The 22,528-nt window shown below is 43.5% G+C and overlaps 1 protein-coding gene across 3 annotated transcripts in view; it reads left to right on the forward strand.

Annotated features, from left to right (window-relative positions):
• Nucleotides 1–22,528, forward strand: part of Ipo5 (importin 5) — a 52,047-nt gene that overhangs the window by 28,047 nt on the left and 1,472 nt on the right. For all 3 annotated transcript variants that reach the window (XM_021181197.2, XM_085828843.1, XM_021181195.2), the window contains 18 exons: nt 1,838–1,960; nt 2,053–2,173; nt 4,056–4,143; nt 4,951–5,057; nt 8,542–8,666; nt 8,749–8,838; nt 8,941–9,114; nt 10,987–11,205; nt 12,555–12,638; nt 14,857–14,989; nt 15,069–15,190; nt 15,740–15,836; nt 17,133–17,305; nt 18,197–18,308; nt 18,402–18,457; nt 19,210–19,332; nt 20,213–20,432; nt 20,869–21,097. In XM_021181197.2, the coding sequence (XP_021036856.1) occupies nt 1,838–1,960; nt 2,053–2,173; nt 4,056–4,143; nt 4,951–5,057; nt 8,542–8,666; nt 8,749–8,838; nt 8,941–9,114; nt 10,987–11,205; nt 12,555–12,638; nt 14,857–14,989; nt 15,069–15,190; nt 15,740–15,836; nt 17,133–17,305; nt 18,197–18,308; nt 18,402–18,457; nt 19,210–19,332; nt 20,213–20,432; nt 20,869–21,097 (2,396 nt within the window). The remainder of the gene's footprint in view (nt 1–1,837; nt 1,961–2,052; nt 2,174–4,055; nt 4,144–4,950; nt 5,058–8,541; nt 8,667–8,748; nt 8,839–8,940; nt 9,115–10,986; nt 11,206–12,554; nt 12,639–14,856; nt 14,990–15,068; nt 15,191–15,739; nt 15,837–17,132; nt 17,306–18,196; nt 18,309–18,401; nt 18,458–19,209; nt 19,333–20,212; nt 20,433–20,868; nt 21,098–22,528) is intronic.

Consider the following 22,528-nt stretch of genomic DNA (forward strand, 5'->3'; position numbering starts at 1 on the left):
CTGGTTTCCATACTTGAGTGGTCCAGTCTTGTCCAACACCAAACACCTGGGGGTTTTTTGGGCAAATATGTGTTATCCTAAAATGATATCACATAGGTAACACAACTTAAGTGCCCGTATATATGCTTGTTACAAAGTATGAAGAAATAAAAATACAGTACAATAAATACCTTCCTTTTCTACAAGCAAGTGCTTAGGCACAACTACCCTAGAAGACTATCAGACAGGATGGTCTGTGATCTGTGCACATAGCTAAAACTGGACAGATAGAGCATTGATAAGTCAAGCCTCACTTGCTTTTTACTGTTGGTAATGTTTTCATTGTGGTTTCGGTTTTCCTTTCCCAGGACTCAGGCCTACGTGAGTTTGGTATATTTGGTGTACTTGGGGTGTGTGTGTGTGTGTGTGTGTGTGTGTGTGTGTGTTCCTGACCACAGTGGCAGAGATAAGGTGTATTTGGTGTACTTGGTGTGCGTGTGTGCGTGTGTGTGTGTGTGTGTGTGTGTGTGTATGTTCCTGACCACAGTGGCAGAGACTTGGTGTGTGTGTGTGTGTGTGTGTGTGTGTGTGTGTGTGTGTTCCTGACCACAGTGGCAGAGACAAGGTGTATTTGGTGTACTGTGTGTGTGTGTGTGTTCCTGACCACAGTGGCAGAGACAAGGTAGATTATTCTGGGGCTCAGTGGATAGCCATGAGCCCAAGGGCAAGCTTCAGGGTCAGTGAGAAATTACAGTAGAGAGTGATGGAGAGGAAGACATCTGATGTTAACCTCTGGCTTCCACACATGTGGGAGAGTATACAGAGCACTGTGCAGTATACTGTAGACATGCAAAGTTCACACGTGTGAGAGTGTGTGTGCAGTACACTGTGCACAAACCAAAGTCCTTCATGGTAAAATGGTGTTGAATTTATATATGACCATGTGTACTTTGTAATTGATTGTGTCGCTTCTAATACCTAACAGGAGGCAAGTGCTAGATAATTCTTTAGGAAATAGTGATAAAAAGACTGGACTGGGTGTGGTGGCCCACTTCCTTAGTCGCAGTACTTGGAGGCAAAAAAGCAGTTGGATCTCTTGAGTTTTGAGGCCAGCCTTGTGTACATGGTGAGCTCCAGGCAACCAGAGTTAACACAATGGACCTTGACTCAAAAAAAGTTTGTGTACTGTCACTATACACAGTTTCCCACTCAATTTTTTTGTTGTAATTGGTTCAACCTGTGATACAACTAAAGCTAAAAATAAGTTGTTAGATTCTAGGCTCAGATCATGTGATTTCCCATTTTTAGAACTACTTGGCATTTGTGATCATGGGAGATCTATGATGAGAGAATCTTGTGATTTCCTCATAAGCCAGAGCCAGTGTCTCCTGGCCTTGACTTTTCTTGCCCTCAGTCATATGGTAAGCAAGAACTGCCTCCTAGAAGAAATCATAGGATGTGTGTCATACAGTTTTTCATCGTGGCTATACTAACATGTTCTCAACAGTTTAGAAGAGGTCCACTGTCTCCATGCCCTAACTAGTGGTTTGTTGTGATTAAGCCATTCTTACAGTTAGGATGCTGTTTTCATTGTGGCTTTGGTTTTCCTTTCCCAGGACTTAGGCCTAAGTGTGTTTGTATTTGGTGTACTTGAGGTATGTGTGTGTGTGTGTGTGTGTGTGTGTGTGTGTGTGTGTGTGTTCGTTCTTCACTCAAAAGGAAAGGTATTCTCTTAACTCCAGGCAGCACATTTGTACTTGCCTAATTGCCGTGGGCAAGTATTAGTGCTTCTTAGGAATAAAGCATTGCATCCCAAGGTGAGTCTTGAGCACATTGGTTTTCTGTTTCTCGTTTGTAGGCTGTCAATGACTCATGCTACCAGAATGATGATTCGGTCCTAAAGTCCCTTGTTGAGATTGCGGATACCGTTCCAAAGTATTTGCGCCCTCACTTAGAAGCGACTCTGCAGTTAAGTCTAAAGGCAAGTGAACTCCCTCCCTCCATCAGTATTTTCTCTTCTTGTCTACTTCCGGTAGTCTGAACTACTGAACATATACCAATTTGTCTTTGTAGTTGTGTGGAGACACTAACCTCAATAATATGCAGCGCCAGCTTGCCCTTGAAGTGATTGTGACACTGTCAGAGACTGCTGCTGCTATGTTAAGAAAGCACACCAATATCATCGCACAGACTAGTAAGTCAAAACTCTGCCAAGACTTTTGTGATTGCAAAATTGTTGAGTACATTTGCTAGGATTTGTGTAGTTTCTCAGCTTATTCAGAACGAGTATGGGTTGAGTTAGGTGAATCTGGGAATCTGTACAAGTTTGAACCCAGTATTGTGGATCTGCTTTTAAGACTTTGCAGATCTCTGAAACCTGGTGTTAGAACTAAAACTACCATTCTTAAATCATGTACATAGTTGATGAGTACACAGTGAAGAGAAGATACGTACCTGACAGCAAACAGAAAGGAGGGTGCATGGCTGCAGCTCCCAGTGCAGATGGGGCCACAGTACTCACTCCTGACAGGAGGGCTGCGTATGCTCAGGAGGCCCATGTCACTGTTGTGCTGTGGACATACTTTAGCTTAGGGACCAACCTTCCCATTCTTCATAACAGGTGTCTGAGCTGGATTTAGAAAGTGAGTGTACAGCAGACTGTAGTTTCTACAATGAGGGATGAACTTAAAACTTTAAAGACAGGAACAAGGGGAGGGTCTCCACTGTTAGTGTGTCTGTTGCCACTTCCAGACAAAGCATGCAGTAACATGCTGAGGATTGGAAGCAAAGAAAACTTGTTACTTGTTGCTTATTAGATCTAAGAGTTTCGTAAGGTTACTAACGATAAGAACACTAAAAATGGTTAGAAATAGCAGGTAAGAAGATGAGACCCAGTCAGACCAGTCGGAGACCAACAGAAGTAAATGGCAGTTCTTAGTGCAGCCTCTATCCTAGCACCATGGCAGACAGACTGTAGGAGTTGCTCACATGGACCTGGTCTGCAGCTGCTGTGAGGGAGGATGATCCTAAGTGGTCAGGACGGGTTAGGTGGGCACCATGGAGAGCTTGGCTGCAGGCAAGGGTGCAGGGTGTTGGTGTAGGTCTAGGCGCTGAGGAAGCAGAATAAGGAGAGTCAGAACAGACAGTTCACAGGGAAAGCAAAGCTGGCCTGTGAGGTCAGTGATCAGAGGCATTGAGACAACAGTTTATTTGTGCAGGAGAAAAACTCCCAACTGCAGACATGTTAAAAATAATAATAATAATTTGGGGTTGATTAAAGATCCAAGTAAATATAGATAGGTTTTATAAGTAGAAGCTAAATAGGAAAGCATTAGTTACAAGCCAGAGATAAAGATACTGCTACAATTGCAAATACTAAAAATACATTTTTTTAAATAAATCATCTACTAAAAGACAAGGTTCAAACTAGCAAGGTATATTTTAGGCTTACCTGGGCTACATGAGACCCTGTCTCAACAGCTAAACCATAAGCTTAAGAAAGAAGGATAATTGCTATATATAGCAAAGTTTTGTATTTTAGAAGTGAGATTTGTAAGACAGGATTCCGGCTTAGCATTGGTAACTCAATAAAGACAAGAGTGGTTAAAAAATATGTGTTGCTAAGAGGTTTGAAGGTACCAAGGAAGAAGCAGATTTGGGGCATGCATGCAGTCCATGTTCTTCATGGGGAGTGATATTACAGAATTCAAAACCTACCAGCAGATACTCAGGTCCCACGATGGAGCTGCTGGTGTTTTGTATTGCCTTTTCAAGTCCTCTTAGGTACGGCCTACTTATCTAATGATTCGAAGTCACTTCTCTCCTTCCACATTATGTAGGTTACAGGATAAGATGCAGGTCACAGACCCATCTTGCCAGTCTGTCATGGGTATTCTGAAGTGACTCTGCTTGCTTGAACACAAGGCTGTAGAATCTGTATGGCAGGCAGGTTGGAAATATGTTCCTTTCGGGGATGGGGGGGAGCAATCTCACTTAAAATTTTTTGGGGGGTATTAAAAATGAAACGTTGATAAAATAAATTCAGTCTTGAGGTATAAATTAATTCTTGTCTTTAGTTCCTCAGATGTTGGCAATGATGGTTGACCTAGAAGAAGATGAGGACTGGGCGAATGCTGATGAGCTAGAAGATGATGATTTTGATAGGTAATCTATAAATCCTAGGTTACGGTTAGGAATCCTAGTAGTGACAGAGGGTGGCTGAGACTGCGGCCTCTGAGACTCGCTCTCCTTACCAAACTGTATCTCTAAGCTCAAGTTCAAGTTTGCCTTTCTGTTAGATGCATTTCTGTATCACATATGTGATATTTTATTTTTCATGTATCATTAGCATTAAGAAAATTTGCACTTAATGGATGTTCTTAAAACAACACTTTACTTTGTTGGTAAATACAAGTAGGTCAGGAGGAATACCCATGACAGCAAAATGTCTGTATTAGTCTGTGATTTTCTTCAAGAATTAAGACCGTGTACGTACATGATCTGGTCTGTTAACTGATACCCAGCCTGGGGACATCCTGAGACATCTCAGAGGCAGATGAGCTCACAGCAGTGGGGATCCATCCTGCCGCTTCTGAGCTTCTGTTTCAGTTCTGTGTTCTGCCACAGGTGAATTGAATGTATTTCTAGGATGAGAGATACAGTTTTCCTCAATAGCTGCTTTTAATTCTTGAAAAATAAGATGCAGACAACAGGACAAAATCCTGGTAGACTGATTATAAAGTTTCTGTGTGCCAGGCTAGAGGTGTGGATCTCCTGTGGAGGAGTGCTTGTCTAATGAGCAGGAACCCTTGTGTCTACCCCTGACTTAGCACAGTGGTTTTATTTACCTACCGAGTGTTCCTTCTCTACCTGGAGGGTTTGAAACTCACAATTTACATAAAAGACTGAATTCTTCTCTCTATAATTTGCTCTATATACTTTTTGCTTATTCTAATGTCATTGTGTGTTTAGCAATGCAGTTGCTGGTGAGAGTGCATTAGACCGAATGGCCTGTGGACTTGGTGGAAAGCTCGTTCTGCCCATGATTAAGGAACACATTATGCAAATGCTTCAAAACCGTAAGCTACCTGTCCCTCAGAGTCCAGTAGTGTCTGCTCTTCTTAAGCTTAAGCTCTGACAAATGTTTTCAAAGTTAATCTGCTTGTTTCTAGAGTGCTTAACCTAATTCTTATATTCTCCTGATGAAATTCTATTCAGTCTAAAGCTAAAGAATGTCTTTTCAGGAGCCAGGCATGGTTACACATCCCTGAAGTCCCAGCACTCGTGAGCTTATGAAGAGGTTCATAATAAGTTCAAGGCCAAATTAAACTGTATATCGTGACCCTATCTCAGTGAAGAAGTTTTACCTTAATGCTGAAGATGTTACTCTCTCTTTTTCCCCCCTCTAGAATTAATATCCGTGCAGATATTAATTTTTTGTTGTTGATTTGACTTGGGACAGTTAGTGTTTCTGCCGTAGCTGGCCTGGGACTCTGAAGCCAGGCTTGGTGGTAAACAGCTGTAATGCCAGGCTGGCTGTCCTTGAGGAGGGGAGATGGACAAAGATCAAGCTGCATGAGACCCTGCCTGCAAATACATAAATGCATGAATAAATAAGTTTAAAGATTTGGATAAAAGAGGAAAGATTCGATTGGCTGCAATTAAATGATAAACGTTCATGTTAATTGGCCATTGTCGTTTATATTAGTCCCATATTATTGTTACTTGTGCTTAATTTTAGTTTGTTTTCTACTTAAAAAGGTGATAAGGATGGTCGTTTTTAGAATTTAAAATATAGATGTGTGTAAATTCCACGGTTTTCAAGTATAAAGGAGTTTGCTGTTAAGTTTATTGGAGTTTTCTCAGACCTTTGTATTGGTCTTTGTGTGCATGTTTTGTGATTGCACACTACATAATCTTTTGTTTTTAGTCATATCTACATAAGGTAGCTTGTCCCTATTCTGACAGCTGCATAGCTTTGATGATCTCCACTGAGCATTGTCATGCTACTGAAGAGCACTCTGCTGCAGAAATCTTGGCTTGTCATATGTAGATGCCTGTGTACCTGAGGGGCAGACCTAAGAACCATGTGAGGGAGGGAGGCCTGGGATGCTGGTCTGGGATTCTCAATTGGTTTTGTTTAGGGTTTAGAGTAAAATCCTACTCTGCGTGCTAAGCACACACTCTGCGCCTCGCCTGTGCGCAGTGAGCTGGGGATCTTAGGGTGGAAAAGAAAAGCAAGTGAGGTGTGTGAGAACTCCGGCCCTTTATACTATTCATCTGCTTAGCGGTGTCATCATCGCCGCAACCTTTTCATTTCTTTGTGTGCATGTCTTTGTGCATGCACAGAGCATGCATATGGGTCTATGGACACTTGTAGGAATGTGTTTTTCACCATGTGGGTCCTACTTTCAAACTCTGTTTATTAGGCACCTTTGACCCACTAGGCCATCTTGCTGGCTCCAGGCCTAGGGTTTCACTGCATAACAGAGATCTGACTCCCTCTGCCTCCTATAAGCTAGGGGGACAGGAGTGTGCCACCACTCTGTCCCTAGATTTAGACACTGCCTCTATGCATTTAGCTTATAAACTTGTGAGTTTCTATTTTGAAAAAGTGAAAGAAACCCAGAGAATGTGACAAGAGTTTGCAAGCTGGGTGTGGTGGTCACATTCATTATATATTCACAGAAATAACTGCATGTGTTCGAATTTGCATCTTAACTGTGTACCCTTAGCTAGCCCGGAACTTGCAAGCAGACCAGGTTAGCTGACCTTGAGTTTAGAGTGATCCATCTGACTCTGACTAAGGGATGCACCACCAGGCCTGGATAGATACACTATTATTATGAATTCTTAACTATTGTTCAAAGCAGAAAGGAGATTTGTAAGAATTATTGTATTTGTGTAATATTTTTAAATACTTTAGGTGAGTTCTCATGCCTATCTAGTCTTGGAATTTCACACATAATATCTGGAATGTTATATTCTGTTCTTCAAAGGTAGAGTGAAAGAATATTATAAAAATAATTTTGACGTAGTAAAAGCCCTTGAGTAAGGACTCTGAGGTTCTTTGGCACTGAGCCATTGTTACCATGACTTTAGTATAAACGTACTCATTCATTCATTTATTTATTTTTGGACAGGGTTTCTCTGTATAGCCCTGGCTGTCCTGGAACTCACTTTGTAGACCAGGCTGGCCTCGAACTCAAAAATCCTCCTGCCTCTGCGTCCCAAGTGCTGGGATTAAAGGCGTGCGCCACCACCGCCCAGCCAAACTTACTCATTTATGTTTAGCTTCGTTCTACAAAGAACATCAAGCTACATAACCTATATTACTATGATGTGATAAACAGGAATGTTTAGAAATGAATCAGGGATGTAGCTCAGGAGTAGAAATTACTTGCTTAGCATATGTAGAACCCTGGAAGTCCTCCACACAGACGTCAGGAAAGCTGGGGGAGAAGTGACCTGGAAAGATGGATGTGCACTATTTGTCACACTTCCTGACCTCTATTTCTAATGCTTGTTTTTAATCTAATACATTTACCTAGTTCATTACTTAGGTGAACTTGTGTTGGTGTAGGCACAGGGACCAAGCTTAAGTCATTGGGCTTGGCAGCAGACCACTTACTACCCGATGAGCCATCTTGTTGGCCCTTACTTTTGTTTTTGTGATAGGTATTTTGTGTAGCTAAGGCTGGGTAGTTAAATTCCTCATCTTCCTGCCTCTGCTTCTGGAATTATGGGATTGAATTGAATTATGTCGTTTGCCACGATGACCTGCTGCATTTCTTAATTTAATGAACCCAGTAAACAAATATATAGTGTCCACTGAAATACAGTGCTGAATTAATGTTTTGTCAACCAAAAAAAAAGCAACTAGCTATTAATGCTAGAATACAGATGAGTTTACCCAATAAAGAAATTTTGGGAAAAGAGCATTTTTTTCCCTTGGCTTTTCCTCACCGGCACCAGTGAGTCAGTCCAACCAGGAAACAGTTTCTGGCACCAGAAGTCCTGGTATTTGTTTCTTCCATCTTATGGGAATATTAGTTTTGTTTTGCATTTTTATTTGGTCCCTGAGGTAGAACCCAAAACTTCTGTGTGGTGGGAAGTACTGTCCCATTGAGCAAGCCAGAGACCCAACCTAGACAAGTGTTCTTCCTTGGAAGAGAAGGCCAGGACATAACTACAGCGAGGCAGGGCGTGGTGATGCCTGTTGTTCAGCATTACGGAATGCGTGAGGGATCATGGCAGGCTCCACCTCAGCTGGCCGGACATCTGCAAGGCTGTCTGAGAGCAGGAAAGAAAGCAGCTGAGTTAGATCAAACTGTTTCTCTAAAGTGCACATGGGAAGTGTTCTATCCAAGTGCTGCCGAGCCCGAGGCCTGCTTAGTCTCTAAGGTCAGACAGCACTGGGCTCTCTCAGGATGATGTGGCTGTAGAGAACAATTGCACTGGTCTTTTTCTAGTGAGGTTTGTTGGTTGGTTGGTTGGTTTTTGTTAGTATGAGTATGCGTATCTCTTTACTATCTATCCTTTCTGTGCAATTCCTTTCCACAGCTGATTGGAAATACAGGCATGCAGGATTGATGGCCCTATCCGCCATTGGCGAAGGATGCCACCAGCAGATGGAAGGAATTCTAAATGAGATTGTAAATTTTGTCTTGCTTTTCCTCCAGGATCCTGTAAGTACCAATAAATAGTTTATAATTACTTAAGTTTCTTATGGAGTTCTTGCCACTATTAATACAAAGGAACGTCTTCCAGCATCCGAGAGTCCGGTATGCAGCCTGCAATGCTGTGGGTCAAATGGCTACAGATTTTGCACCTGGTTTTCAAAAGAAATTTCATGAGAAGGTGTGTAACAAGTCCTCAGTTACCTGCATACTTTAGAGGGAGGGAAGGAGGGAGGGAGGGAGGGAGGATGCGCATCTCAAAACACTGGGTTGAATTTTCCAGGTGATTGCAGCTTTGCTTCAGACCATGGAAGACCAAGGCAACCAGCGGGTGCAGGCCCATGCAGCAGCGGCCCTCATTAACTTCACTGAAGATTGTCCCAAGTCGCTGCTTATTCCGTACTTGGATAACTTGGTGAAGCACCTGCACTCCATTATGGTGCTCAAGCTCCAGGAGGTAAGCCTCTGCGAGGGACGTGAGAGTCGCCACCGGATGGTGAGACCCGATTTGGAGACACTGTCAGTGCCACAGACAACTAAACATAGGCGGCCAACACTCCAGGCTCCACCATGGGGTAGTTTTGGCAATTTTGAATTGGGGGGAAAAAAAAAGGTCAGGGGTGACTACTCAGTGAAGAAATGGCAAGCGTGGGAAACCGTACCCTGTCCTTTACTTAGGGTTGTGTTCAGTGTTGAGTCAGTGAATCACTAAATCCAGGATGGCCTCAAGGTTGTTTTGGTAGCCAACGATGCCCTTCAGTTTGTGGTGTGTCTACCTTCCAGTTTCTGGGATTATAGGAGTTTGCCACTACAGTGGCCTTACCTGGTGATAGCTACAGTGTCAACTGCAGGGCAGGTGCAGCATGGAGATAACTGAGTGGTTGCAGCAGCATCCGAGCACACTGACAGCTGAGAGAGAGACTGTGAAGACGGGTAACTGTTATGGAAATGAGGAACATGCTGAAGAGCCTGGCGTGGAAGCACTGACAGCTGAGAGAGAGAGACTGTGAAGACGGGAAACTGTTATGGAAATGAGGAACATGCTGAAGAGCCTGGCGTGGAAGCACTGGCTTGTGCGGCCAGCCTTGGGAGACTGAAGCAAGGAAAGCCCAGGTTCATGGCCAACCTTGACCCCATCTCAAAGAAATGAGCACAGAGAAAATACGGCTCCTTTTCTTTATTGGACTGAACTGACAAAACTGAACCCATGTCACACACCAACATTAGACAACTCAGTTCCTGTCCTTGGTATGGACACAGTGACACTGGTGTCTGGTTAGAGAGCAGGGGCAAGATGTGAAGAATGCCCCAGAAGCCATAGCCAGGCATTGAGTGTCAGATAGAGACAGCATGGAGGTGGAAATAAAGATGAAGTCATTGAAGGTGAACAGGCTGTCTGTATAGTCCATAGTAAAAAGATGCAACATGACTTTGCAAGTAGATTTGGACAGAACGTGACCCCAGAGAGTCTATCTTGTTGGTCCTCAGAGGCCCATGTGTGAGAATTGGTAGAGACACACTGAGTCAGGACAGTTTGAGGGTGGTGTTGCCATCGATAGAGAAGTGAAGGGACTCTGGAGAGCTGACTGGTTCTCAGTAGAGAGTGCTGTAGAGTACTGCCAGCACACAGGGTGAACTCTCCTGTTCATGTCTGCTACAGGCAAAGGGGCATTATCTTTCTCCAAGAAAGAAACATGTAAAGGAGCAAAAGCATAGTTTCCTAGAAGGATCATTCCGGGAGAGGTCAGTCACAAAAATAAAGAGCCAGGCAAGGTGGCTCACACCTGTAATCAGGGTCAGGAGTCCATCTGCCTTGGCCACACAGCAACCTGCTGTCCGTGTGGTATAGTCTGAGCTGCTGTCTCCAAGTGGTATATTGAATTACAGAAGGAATCTTTCTCGGTGACTCAGTAGGACAGCATGAAATAGAGTATGATTTAAATCAGTAAGCAGCCAGGCATGGTGGCTTATGCCTTTAATCCAAGCACTTGGGAGGCAGAGGCAGGCGGATCTCTGAGTTCAAGGCCAGCCTGGTCTACAAAGTGAGTTCCAGGACAGCCAGGGCTATACAGAGAAACCCTGTCTCGAAAAAACAAAAACAAATAAATCAGTAAACAAAAGATGAGCTTTCTATGTTTAAAAAGAAAGAAAACTAGAAATGAGTCCAGATTGTATTTTATCAGCAGCTGTGCTCTGAGATAGAGCAGAGCTATGTGCTTCTGTCTCCTGGAAGGGTGGCCATAATATCTGTTCAGAAAAATTGTCTGAAGAACTTGGGAGGGGTTTCCAGTTAGTTACTGAAATGATCGGTTTCATGTCTTCCCTTCAGCTGATTCAGAAAGGCACCAAGTTAGTTTTGGAACAAGTTGTGACATCCATTGCGTCAGTTGCAGATACTGCAGAAGAAAAGTTTGTCCCCTACTATGACTTATTTATGCCATCACTGAAGCACATTGTCGAGAACGCAGTCCAGAAGGAGCTGAGGCTGCTTCGAGGGAAGACCATCGAGTGCATCAGCCTCATCGGTCTGGCCGTTGGGAAGGAGAAAGTAAGCCATGGGATGCATTGGTCAGACCATGCTCTTGGTAGCATGGCTCCAGGGCCTTGGGACGGCTGGGGGAGACTGTGTTTTCTGTAGACTAACAGTTCCTGAATGCTGAGGGGTTTTGGGGGTTTTGTTTTTCTTAACTTTGCCCTCACACATTACAATTTTAAATAGAAATATATAATTCCTTACTTTTTTTTTCATTGTTAAGGATTCTGCTTTGGTCTGGTTTCTTGAAGTTTCTTTTCTCTGTTTTTCAAGACAGGGTTCTCTGTAGCCCTTGGCTATTCTGGAACTCTTACAGACCAGGCTGGCCACGAATTCAAAGATCCTACTGCCTCTGTCCCCTAGTTTTGGGATTAAAAGTGTGTCATGTCACCACCACCCAACTCACTGTTAAGGACTCAGCCCACATCACTGTCAGCAGTGACAGCATTACATCTTTGTCTTAATATTCCAAAGCCCATTTTTTTGTTTTTGCTACTAGTTTTTGTTTTGTTTTGTTTGTTTGTTTGTTTGTTTGTTTTTCAAGACATGGTCTCTCTGTGTAGTCTAAGGACACTAAGCCTACCCAATGTGTGCGTGTATGTATGAGTGTGTGTGTTGTATATTCATTCATATGGCTTTAAACTAATTTTGGAACACTGCTTCATTGATTGCAGTGAAGATTGTCAAATGGAAATCATAGAAAATCTTTATACACTGACTTTCATGAAGCAATCTAAAATTTTCTTCCTTTATTCATAATTAAATTACATAAGCTATAAACTAGATTTTAATGCCATTAGAAATTTCTTCTTTTAGCCGGGCGTGGTGGCGCACGCCTTTAATCCCAGCACTCGGGAGGCAGAGGCAGGCGGATTTCTGAGTTCGAGGCCAGCCTGGTCTACAAAGTGAGTTCCAGGACAGCCAGGGCTATACAGAGAAACCCTGTCTCGAAAAACCAAAAAAAAAAAAAAAAGAAATTTCTTCTTTTTTACCTTAAATTTGAAGTATGTTTTCTTAGAGCATTATGTTAGTTATACAATGCAAAAAAATTATCCGTATGACTGTGATCCAAAAGGAAGATACAGATTTTAAAAAAAAATTTAACTTTGAATTATTGGGAGGGTTGGGGAGTACCACAGCATCACAGCATACAGGTGAAGATCAGATAACAGCCTTCAGGAGTCAGTTCTCTCCTGCACGTGAGCCCTGAGGGTTTACCTCAGGTGGTTAGGTCCTCATGCTCCCTTGCATGCCCAGCCACCGTGCTGGCTCTGGATACAGGCAAAGTGGGGTAACAAGCATAAGACTATCTCTGATAGGATATGCATTAATAGGATGGATGGGGTTTTCTGCATATTCTCTAGTTCATGCAGGATGCTTCAGATGTGATGCAGCTATTATTGAAGACACAGACAGACTTCAATGATATGGAAGATGACGACCCGCAGGTAAGCAGTTTGCTGCATGTACCGATGCAGGGTTGGTTGATTGGTTGGTTGGTCCTTGTTTTTCCTGCATGCATGTGTGTGTACCTTGTGTGTTTATAAATGGTTGTGAGCAACCATGTGGGTGTTAGGAACCCTAATTGAACAGCAAGTGCTCTTAACCCCTCAGCCATATCTCCAATCCAGATGTTAATTTTACAATGAGTGACAGCTTTCTAGAGATGTTCTTGATAAAACCTCTGGTTACAAACATGTTGGTCGTGGGCGGCTCTGGAAGTGTGCTGCATCTCAGCCACCTGTTAGCTGTTCCTACTTTCTGGAGCAGAGCTGTTCAAAATTGTGCTGTAGATTTCTCCTCATACATAGTTACTCACAGATCTTTCTCAAGGATGAGTATCTTTGTTGGGTGTCTGTTGGCCCATTGTCAAAAGAAATCTCAGCCCTTGTTGTGTGTGCCCACTTACCCCACAGCTGCTCCTTCTGTTACCTCAGAAGGGACATTTGTGTGTATGCTTGGCTGAGTCCTAGTCTTCTCCTTCGTAAAGCTTTTTTGATGTAGTCTCAGTGGCTATTTAAAGCACCAAGGTGGCAAGACTGGTGTTAATGATAGCATTAATCCTGATCTTAATGATAATTGGCAATGCTAATATCTCAAAAGACACTGAATAGTTATGAATGAACCGTCAACCTTACATAAGCTTTCTATGATTATTTCTCAGAGCTAAATAGGAAAGTACAATTGTACAGAGGCAGAATAGCCTCTTTGAGTGGCAGTGTGTAGATAACTACCAACCTTTGTGTAGACGGGAAAGGCTAGAATGCAAACAGCTAAGAGTAGGGAGGTTGGGGACCGACCATACCCTGTAAGGAAGGTGGGAAGGACTACAGTTTTAGCTTTATATTTATTGGCTAATGTAGATTGCTTGGTATGTAGAAAATAAAACACAGGGGGCGGTGAGATGGCTCAGCGGTTGAGAGTGCCGACTGCTCTTTCAAAGGTCCCGAGTTCAAATCCCAGCAACCACATGGTGGCTCACAACCATCCGTAATGAAATCTGATGCCCTCTTCTGGAGTGTCTGAAGACAGCTACAGTGTACTTACATATAATAAATAAATCTTTTAAAAAAAAAAGAAAGAAAATAAAACACAGAGCATTGTAGAGTGAATGAACTTTATTCACAATTAAATACAAATTAAAACGACTTGGATATTTCATGTTGTTCCCAGGAAGAATGTCTATTATCAAGAAAACAAATGACAACATGCTAGATTATATTAACTGTGAGGATATAGGAAATGAGGAGCCCTTAATTCACCACTTTGGGGAATGTTAAATGTTGGAGCAATTATGCAAATTGGTGTGGATGTTTCTTAAAAGACTGAAGTTCAGCATGGTCACCCCATGTCTGACAACCGCAGCGCTTGGGAGGCAGGGGAGGCTGGTCTACATACAGACAGATGTAGTTAGTGGTCAGTACCTTTAATCCCAGAATCTGGGAAGCAGAGGCCAGGCTAGTTTATATAAAGGGTTCCAGGTTGGCCAGGATTGCACAGTGAGACCCTGTCTAAAAAAAAAGAGAGACTGAAAATAGTGCTGCCATGTTGCTGTGTGGCCCACCCATGCTCCTCCCAGGCAGGGCCCACAGGACTCCAGTCCTACCACAGCTGATTCAGACATCCATGTCTCTGTTCACAGTAGCAAGGACACAGAGGAAGCTTAGTTGTCCATCAACACACAAGTGGGTGGGAAATGGGGAAACCTGTGCTAAACAAGCAGGCTTTTCCTCAGCTGTGAAAGATGTGATTTGCAGAACAGGAGACATAGCAATGGAAATGGCACTGGTGGTAGAAGGGAACGGGTGGATGGTAGACCTCAAGAGGGAAGGAGCAGACAGCATGAAAGAGCCACAGTGCCTGAAACCTGTCATCTCCCTTGTGTGCTGATAGGGCACTTAGTGTGGTTTCAGTGGTGTGTGTGGTGCTGTGCCTAAAAGTCAGCTTCACTTTTAGTTAAGTGGTACAGATACAGAGAAAGAAGAAATTGTAATTGCATCATAGGGGAAAAGTAGGACAGCCTCACCTGCCAGCTCCATTGGGAATGTTTGGAGTGTATGCCATTGGGAAATGCATGAACATGTCAATGTTTCCTCAAGAAGGGAAAATGGCTTTATCTGTCTCAGTTACCCATTGCCTTATGGCCTGTTTGGAATGTTCTCCCAGATTTCTTACATGATCTCAGCATGGGCCAGGATGTGCAAAATCCTTGGGAAAGAATTCCAGCAGTACCTTCCCGTGGTTATGGGGCCGCTGATGAAGACTGCTTCAATTAAGCCTGAAGTGGCCCTTCTAGACAGTAAGTGCCTTCACCGGGACATGGCAGCTCGGCTCCATCCTTCCCTTCCTCTCAATGTTTGTCTTTCTCTGGTTACTAGCCCAGGACATGGAGAATATGAGTGATGATGATGGTTGGGAATTTGTGAACCTCGGAGATCAGCAAAGTTTTGGTATTAAAACTGCAGGACTGGAAGAAAAGTCAACGGCTTGCCAGATGTTGGTATGTTGCCTTGGTTAAGCTTTGTTTATATCCCCTCATAATAGTTATAGTTGATTCATAAGACTGTTTAATAACCTCATGCAAATACATTAGAACTTGTACGTCTAGATTTTCTCCTTTGCTTATGCTTATTCTGTGTGTGTGTGATGTATGTGTGTGAGTGCAGACACACAAACTCAGGTCAAAGGACAACTTTCAGTGATGGCCTGCACCCTTCCAGTGTCACACAGTCCACATAACCCACACTGGGTCTCAGGTTGTCAGCCTCACACACAAGTGCTTACTCAGAGCTGGCTGTCACCGCCTGTGTTACAGAAAGTTTGCAGAGGGTTTGGGGATGGGCTGTGGGTATAATTTTTGTGGGGGATTTTTGTGTATTTCAGTCAAGTCTATATAGTGACTTAAGAATATCTTTTGAATAAATGAACAGAAATGTGCTGGTGGTATTAAAAGCTAACAGTCTGTTTTCAGTGTAGACAGGCATGGTCAGAGAATTGGTGCTGATCTCTGGAAACCCCATAACCTGGCCCTTGATTTCTTTTCTTACAGGTTTGCTATGCTAAGGAATTAAAGGAAGGGTTTGTGGAATACACTGAACAGGTTGTCAAACTGATGGTCCCGCTGCTGAAATTTTATTTCCACGATGATATCCTTCAACAGTTGAATATAAGCACTTCTGGGTGTAGTAACGTAATGTCTACCATTACCTGAGTCGCACATGGCCATTGCTGTGCGCCTGCTCTGACTTCGTTGTGTGTGCTTGTCTACATATGCCTTCATTTCTTTCACCTCATACACCAAAAGTGTGAAAAGGAAAGGTTGAACCATATGGTAGTTGGCTGTCTGTGACCTTACTGAGAATTGTGAAGACTGACATTTGTTGTATTTCCCCCGATGGCTTCCTTTCTATAAGGCTCCTGTAGTGTGATAACACCTAGTGGATAACATCTCTAGGGAACATCTTGGTAAATCTCAGAAGTGTTTGATAAGGCATAGTTAATACTGTGGGTGTTTGTGATCTACATGTGTGCTCACTTTAATAAGCCCGCCCAGCCCTCACGTTCAGGGCTGTGCTTTACAGTCAGTTCCCAGCGATCCCTGCTAATGCTGGAGGAGGAAGTAGCACTGCATCTTATCAGGAACACAGGGGCTTCACCTAATTGTGCATCTGTGTCCTACGTGTGTCCATTATCCAGAGGAGGCCAGAAGATGTGGTCAGAGCCCCTGGAACTAGACTTAGAGATGGTTGTGAATCACCGTGTAGCTGCTGGGAGTGAGGCCTTGGTGTTCTGGAAGCCAGTGCTCTTAACCACTAAGCCAGCCCCTAGAACTTGAACTTAGTTTTTCAGATTTAAAGTTTTTTATGTCATATGTATGAGTGTTTTGTATGAATGAATGCATGTGTACATGTCTGCTGGTACCACGGAGCTCAGAAGAAGACATCAGAACACCTGGGACTAGAGTTAGCAATTGTTAAAAACCACCATGTGGATTCAGGAGAACTGCATAAAACCCTGTGCTCTGCAAAAGCAACAAATACTCTTTTAACAGCTAAGCCATCTCTCCAGCCTTTAGCCTCTGTAATTCCTATTTAGGAAGTTACCCAAGGCTTTTATGTTATGAATGGAGGTAGATATGGAAGAGCTACGTAGTCCTCGTTGAAAGCCAGCAAGTCCTACATAGGGTTCTGAATAGTTTTCTTCGGAGAGCTGTAGCTTCCATTGCTTGTCCTACTGAAGCAGTGAGCAGCCCTTCATTCTTGCAGATGTGCTCCTGCGAGGTGGGGGGCAGGGCAGGCAGGAAGCCTGTGCTGGGTTTGTACCTACTTTGTATGTCACACAGCTCTCACCTTAGATGAGCAGGGCATGTTGCTTAGCGTGTAGGTAGAATGCGGGGGGCACTACGGAGGTTTCCTGATGGCGTATTTCCTTAACCTTAAAACGGGTCCGAGTGGCAGCAGCAGAGTCCATGCCTCTTCTGCTTGAGTGTGCAAGAGTCCGGGGTCCCGAGTATCTTACGCAGATGTGGCACTTCATGTGTGACGCTCTCATCAAGGCCATCGGCACAGAGCCCGACTCAGATGTCCTCTCGGAGATCATGCACTCCTTTGCAAAGGTGGATGTTTTCTCTGAATGTTCCCTCCCACTTTATTTTATTTTTTTATTTATTTATTTTTTTTTAAAGATTTATTTATTTATTATATGTAAGTACACTGTAGCTGTCTTCAGACACTCCAGAAGAGGGCGCCAGATCTCGTTACGGATGGTTGTGAGCCACCATGTGGTTGCTGGGACTTGAACTCTGGACCTTTGGAAGAGCAGTCGGGTGCTCTTACCCACTGAGCCATCTCACCAGCCCCTCCCTCCCACTTTATAAGCCACTTTTGCTTAGTTCTCTGCTGAATAAATTGGGCCAGGGAGTTACAGAACTTTTAAGTGTATTGTTACAAAACGCTTTCTGAAAATGTTACAATTTTATTTGTTCTGAAATGTTGGTCTGGTCATTATATTTATTGGTTGAGAAGTCACCTTTTGAGAAATAGATTACACAGTAAAGATTGTTACATGTAGAGGGGGTTACATAGTTAGTAGATTTATAGAAAAGCTGTAGCTTCAATTGCATGAAGCCAGTTAGTGTGCAGTCCTAGGACCACAGAAGAAAGTCTGACGCTCTTCAGTCTCAGCCATGGTTGTGCCTGTGTTAGAACTGCAGATTCTGACTGCAGACATTGCACTGTTTATGCCTAGATCCTCCTGTTAAATTCCCAAATCTCCCTACTTACCCTTTTCATCTCTTATTTTGCTGTCAAAGCCAGGTGGGTATGGTAGAAGTTGGTTACTGTCCTGGCTTTGAATCTGCAACTTGACACAAATGATAGTGGAAAGAAAAGTTTTGTTTCTAGCTCCTCTGTGGAATGTTGTTCCTCAGATACCAGCTAGAAGTATACATTCAAGGAGTGATGAGTTGATTATTTTTCTCAAACCTCGGTGTTTTCTTCACTCTCAGTGCATTGAAGTCATGGGAGACGGGTGCCTCAACAATGAGCACTTTGAGGAGCTGGGAGGCATCCTGAAGGCGAAGCTTGAAGAACATTTCAAAAATCAGGAGTTGCGGCAAGGTGAGTTTCAATATATTCTTTTACTTCTAAACAAAGTCCTTGGTCTTTTGCATGATCATTTGGATCATTTTGCATTGTTTGGGTATGTTTTAGTTAAAAGACAAGATGAAGACTATGACGAACAGGTTGAAGAGTCACTACAAGACGAGGTAAGTCATTCACTCCTGTGAGCTTTGCTCTGAGATGTTTCTTGTGTTTCATTTCACCTTCCCTAGTCTGATGGAATTAATTAGCATTTATAGACTAAGTCTTTGGAAATGAACTGGTCTTTGGGTTTTGGTCTTTCTCTTATTTTGGTAGTATTTACACCCAGCAGATGCCATAGGCTGCCTGAAAAGCTGTTGCCCACAAGCATCATTTGCATTTAATGGTAGTTTCCCACACTCAGTGGTTATCCAGACTGACTGTTGGCAGTCAGGGGCAATTGACCCTAAGGCTTCTTTGTATGTTGTGGGCAAGCGTTCTTTCTATCCCTTGGTTAATATCCCTACCCCTCTTTATTTGGAAAGGAAGATTTTTTTATCTCAGTTTTTCAGTGTGTTTGCCCAGACTGGACTTGAACTTGGGATACTCCTTACTCGTCCTCCCAAAAAACCTGCATGCACCACCAGGCTCAGCTGCGGCTTCCAAGGTGTTGATTCTCTCACCCTATCCAGCCTAGTGTATGCAAACATTTTGGCAAACATTCTGGGTGCAGCCAGCATTTGTGATGTGTGTCTTCTCTTCTGGGCTGTGCTCACATGTGCTCGGAAGAGGCAGCTACAATAAGCACAGCTCTACTGTCAAACCTCAGGGATACTTCAGCGTCCAGGTTCTCAATAGAGTATGTTATAGATGTTACTGCTCAATAATCAAGAAGATATTTTTTCACTCATAGGGTTGTATTGTGTTTCTTTTTTAGGATGATAATGATGTTTATATACTGACTAAAGTGTCAGATATTTTACACTCAATATTCAGTAGCTACAAAGAAAAGGTGTTGCCGTGGTTTGAACAGCTGCTCCCATTAATTGTCAACCTGATTGTAAGTGTTAATCACCTGAAAGCTATTTGAATAGTTAGCCTGGCACTTGGGGTTAAAACGGGACGGGATTCTCACTAAGCATTTTAGTTAATGCACAGCCCTGTGTGTTTTCTGTGTCCTCTCAGTACATTGAGACAGTAACCCTTCCTGGGTACAGTCTGCAGTGTGTGTGTGTGTGTGGCCTTTGGTAAATATGCTCATCTAGTTGGTTTTCAGGTATTTGGAACAGTTTAAGGTTAACAAAGTAAACACAAGCAGATTTGTCATACCTCTGCTCCCCCACACACTCAGCTTCCTGAACAAAGACAGCTACAGTCGTGCAGAACCCAAGACTTTGCATGTTCTAGGCAAACAGTTTGCTGTGGAGCTGTAAGAAACCCCTCTTCCTCCTGCCCCTCCCTCTCACACACCTTTCTTTTTTTTCCTTCTTCTACTCTGAGATAGAGTCTTGCTAAGTAGCTCAGACTGCTGTGGAACTTGGAATCCTTTTGCTTTGTCCTAAGAAGTAGCTGGGACTACAGACCTTTGCCAGCAGTCTCAGTTGGGACAGGGTGCTGTTAGCCTCCTGGGTAGCAGGGATTGCGGGCATGGTGCTCTCTCTGCGCTTGGTCACCTCCTCATAAAATAAATGTATGCATATTGCTGCCCTGTCAGTTCCTCATGCAGTGTGCGGGATTGTGAAACAAATCCCACAAATCCATTGCTATGAAGTTACATAAATCAATGTATTCCTTCCAGTGTTGTTGCTTTAAGATGTGGTTGTTAATGTTTTTATTTCCTGTGTTTGGTACAATCCGTAAGCAGATGGTCCATAATGAATTGTTTACATTTTTTTTTTGTACTAGTATTTAATACTTAAAAGGGGAATCTCATTTTGTAGTGTCCACAAAGACCATGGCCAGACAGACAATGGGGATTGTGCATCTTCGATGATATCATAGAACACTGTAGTCCAGCTTCATTTAAGTATGCAGAATATTTCATAAGTCCAATGCTCCAGTATGTGTGTGACAACAGCCCAGAAGTCAGGCAAGCTGCGGCATATGGCCTCGGCGTCATGGCGCAGTTTGGTGGAGATAACTACCGCCCTTTCTGTACCGGTACGTGTGCCCATTCTGCTTTGTGCCCTCTGTCCCCCGCCACCTCTTCCTGGCCTCCTTACCACACCGGGAAACGTTCTGGTCCCATTTCTGCTTTAGTCTCCCCACCCAATCCCATCTACAGCACAACCTGTATCGTGCTTATTCTCATAGATGGAAATGAAATGAAGGTGGGGCAGCATCTAGGCCAGTGCCAGCCTGTGTAGAGAGGAGAGGTTGGCAGTGCTAAAGTGTGAGAGGCTCTCAAGCACATACAGTGAGTTAGGCTGCTGTGTGGGCCGGCTCTCGTGCTCCTTTCGGGCTTGCTGTCCCTTCCCTTACATACAGTCCTGGGACAGTGACACTTTAGTAATCAGTGACTGGACCGGAGGGAACCGTTCATGTTCATCTTCCTCGGTGTTAGCTGACCTGTTCTTACTTGCTTATTTTAATTTAGATGCACTCCCGCTGCTAGTAAGAGTCATTCAGGCTGCAGAGGCTAAGACCAAAGAAAATGTCAACGCCACAGAGAACTGCATCTCAGCAGTGGGAAAGATCATGAAGTTCAAGCCAGACTGTGTGAATGTAGAGGAGGTCTTACCACACTGGCTGTCATGGCTCCCCCTACACGAAGATAAGGAAGAAGCTGTCCAGACCTTCAGTTACCTGTGTGACCTGATTGAAAGGTACAGGCCACCTTCTTTCCTCACTCGTGACCAGCAGCATGAGAGAGAGAGAGAGAGAGAGAGAGAGAGAGAGAGAGAGAGAGAAAGAGAGGAGAGAGAGAGTGTGTGTGTGTGGTAACTGCCCTGACCTGTAACCTTGTAAACCCTGTCAAGCTTTAACCGTTGGATGAAGATGACGAAACTTGAAGTTGTTTTCTCTATAATTGTGTTAGCTAATGTTGTTTCATGAAAGCTACCCTCAGCTATTCAGTTGCCCACTACAATTGCTGTAGATCAGGTCAGTGGGGGCGAGGTGTATGGTAAGGCATACTGAAATCTCGGGACAAGTTCAGCGTAGAAAGGTCCTATCTAAAAGAAATGAGGTCCACCAGGCAGCATTGTGATCTGGCCTCGTATGTGGCATCGCTCATTCAGTTTCCAACCCCTGCAACAGCATAGTGGCCTTAGAGACTACTATGTTGTATGATTGCTTTGGTGTCTTTCTGCCCTCTAGCTCTGGCTCTTTCACTGTTAGTTACTGTGTTTAGTTTGTTCAGGTATCCAGTAGAATTCCTGAATTTTGGATTTTGGTTTTGGGGGTAGCATATTCCTTCATGCCTATTGGATTCAGGTTCATAAATACTGTGTGTATATGACCCATGAGATTCTAAGGAATGCGATAGCCACCCTCAGAGTACACTGTCCTTGCCTGCATCTGAAATAGCACTCCTAGGCTATTTGATCTCCTTGGAAGTGACCTGTGTCAGTGACTTCTACTCAAATTTATGTGTCTTTCCATTAAGCCTGCCTGACGTTTACTCTCCTAGTTTACTCTTTGAGAGCATCTGGTCTATCAAACGTTATAAGGCACTGTTATGACGTATGTGTGTTGTGTACTATTGACTAGCGCCAGAGGTCTCACATGGCTGCGGCAAATGCTGTGTGGCTGAGCCCTCTTTTTTTCTCTTGAACAGGGTCTCAGTAAGCTACCCTAGCTGGCCTTAAACTTGGTACTCCTCCTCCTCCTTCAACATCAGACTTGCTGAGTTTAGAGACTTTGAGACAACATTGTCTTGAGAATTGTTGCTTGTTTTGTTTTTAACACAGTGCAGAGTAATATAAAGCACTTAATTCTTTTGTTTGGTCCTTAAAAAAAAGTTCTGAAAACTGAACCCATCTTTTTTTCCTGAGTTACTTAAGAAGGAACTGCAGGCCTACTGCAGAAAACCAGCTGGCTTGCTTCTTAACCGAGCCAAAAGGACATTTGCTCTTTTTAAAAAGGATTTATTTATTTTATGTATGTGATTACACTGTAGCTGTCTTCAGACACACTAGAAGAGGTCGTTGGATCCCATTACAGATGGTTCTGAGCCACCATGTGGTTACTGGGAATTGAACTTAGGACCTCTGTAAGAATCTTAGGCAGTGCTCTTAACTGCTGAGCCATCTCTC

This window comes from Mus caroli, unplaced genomic scaffold (assembly GCF_978045245.1).
Source record: "Mus caroli unplaced genomic scaffold, Mus_caroli_1 scaffold_12, whole genome shotgun sequence".
NCBI lineage: Eukaryota > Metazoa > Chordata > Mammalia > Rodentia > Muridae > Mus > Mus caroli.